At 44.9% G+C, this 1,916-nt stretch overlaps 1 protein-coding gene across 1 annotated transcript; it reads left to right on the top strand.

Moving 5' to 3' along the window:
* Positions 1–206: 206 nt before the first annotated feature.
* LOC123453760 (histone H3.3A) lies at positions 207–975 on the top strand. The gene has a single exon (XM_045131706.1). It carries the CDS (start codon positions 231–233, stop codon positions 639–641), a length of 411 nt encoding a protein of 136 aa, XP_044987641.1. The 5' UTR covers positions 207–230; the 3' UTR covers positions 642–975.
* The last annotated feature ends 941 nt before the right edge of the window (positions 976–1,916 follow it).

Raw genomic sequence — 1,916 nt, 5'->3', positions numbered from 1 at the left:
AGCACATAGTCCCCCCAACACAGATGCAAATAAATTTAAAAAAATCTAAAAGCTAATAATTGTTTTTAAAATGACAAAAAGGAGACTGAATAAACATTCTTGGGCTCAGAGCGGTTTGGTTGTTCGCTTCGGTAGCATCTTTTCTTAGGTAGGCGACTGCGGCACTTCGCTTGGCTCCCACCGCGGCGATCGGAGAAACGGCTTGAGACTTCGGCTTTGGGTGAAGGAAAATGGCCCGAACCAAGCAGACTGCTCGTAAGTCTACTGGTGGGAAAGCCCCCCGCAAACAGCTGGCCACCAAAGCTGCCAGGAAAAGCGCTCCCTCTACCGGCGGGGTGAAGAAGCCTCATCGCTACAGGCCCGGGACCGTGGCGCTTAGAGAGATCCGGCGTTACCAAAAGTCCACTGAGCTGCTCATCCGAAAGCTGCCCTTCCAGAGGTTGGTGAGAGAGATCGCCCAGGACTTCAAAACCGACTTGAGGTTTCAGAGTGCGGCCATTGGTGCGCTCCAGGAGGCCAGTGAGGCGTACCTGGTGGGTTTGTTTGAAGACACTAATCTGTGTGCCATCCACGCCAAGAGAGTTACCATCATGCCCAAAGACATCCAATTGGCACGCCGGATACGGGGAGAGAGAGCTTAAGTGAAGGCAGTTTTTATGGCGTTTTGTAGTAAATTCTGTAAAATACTTTGGTTTAATTTGTGACTTTTTTTGTAAGAAATTGTTTATAATATGTTGCATTTGCACTTAAGTCATTCCATCTTTCACTCAGGATGAATGCGAAAAGTGACTGTTCACAGACCTCAGTGATGTGAGCACTGTGGCTCAGGAGTGACAAGTTGCTAATATGCAGAAGGGATGGGTGATATTTCTTGCTTCTCATGATGCATGTTTCTGTATGTTTATGACTTGTTGGGTAGCTATTAAGGTACTAGAATTGATAAATAAATGTGTACAGGGTCCTTTTGCAATAAAACTGGTTATGACTTGAAAAAAAAAATTCTTGAGGGTCTGGGGAAATGGATCATTGGGTAAAGTGGTGGCCCTAGTATGAGGACCTGAGTTCAGATTCCTAACACACACACACACACACACACACACACACACACACACACACACAGGATTATTTCTTTCCAAGGCCCAGGGGATATTTTTGAAGAATGGGTAGAAAAAATTGTTAGATCTAGAGGATGGGGAAGAGTGCTGTGGAATGCTATCTTCTGGACATTGCATGGTCAGTGCGTTCATGACCATATAGTAACTGTTGTTATGTGCACAAGGCCTTCGTAAGATTGAGTCTGTCAGCATTCAGTCATGGATGACGGAGGAGCTCAGGAGGCCCTTGTACTGCCTCTTGGAGTTGTTAGCAGTCAGTAATTGCCGGGGGAAGAGGAGACATTTTCTTTTCTTTCTTTTTTTTTTTTTTTTTTAAACATGAGCTTTTTTAAAAAATATTTTTTGTTCAATTTTTATTTATTTATTTGAGAGCAACAGACACAGAGAGAAAGACAGATAGAGAGAGAAGGAGAGAATGGGCACACCAGGGCTTCCAGCCACTGCAAATGAACTCCAGACGCATACGCCCCCTTGTGCATCTGGCTAACATGGGACCTGGGGAACCGAGCCTCGAACCGGGGTCCATAGGCTTCACAGGCGAGCGCTTAACCACTAAGCCATCTCTCCAGCCCTGAGGAGACATTTTCTTCAGTGGTACAACTACTAGTGAGCTGCCCATGTCGTAAATAAACTCCCAACCCATGCTCATGAAGTCAACCCTCAATGGACTCAGTGGGTCAGGAAAAAAAAAAAAAAAAAAAGAAGATATCAAAGTAGAAGTGGGATGAGCTGGAAAGAAGAAGTTCAGTGGGAGGAGCTGAGGGACAAGAGAATAAGATTAATATGTATATTATGAAATTT

This window comes from Jaculus jaculus, chromosome 12, assembly GCF_020740685.1.
Source record: "Jaculus jaculus isolate mJacJac1 chromosome 12, mJacJac1.mat.Y.cur, whole genome shotgun sequence".
In the NCBI taxonomy this organism is placed as follows: Eukaryota; Metazoa; Chordata; class Mammalia; order Rodentia; family Dipodidae; genus Jaculus; species Jaculus jaculus.
Note: the sequence above shows the minus strand (reverse complement) of the source record. Positions and strands in the feature narration are given on the sequence as shown.

What these genes read in the sequence shown, in the direction of transcription:
- LOC123453760 (XM_045131706.1), top strand. Translation starts at nt 231, where the DNA reads ATGGCCCGAACCAAGCAGACTGCTCGTAAGTCTACTGGTGGGAAAGCC.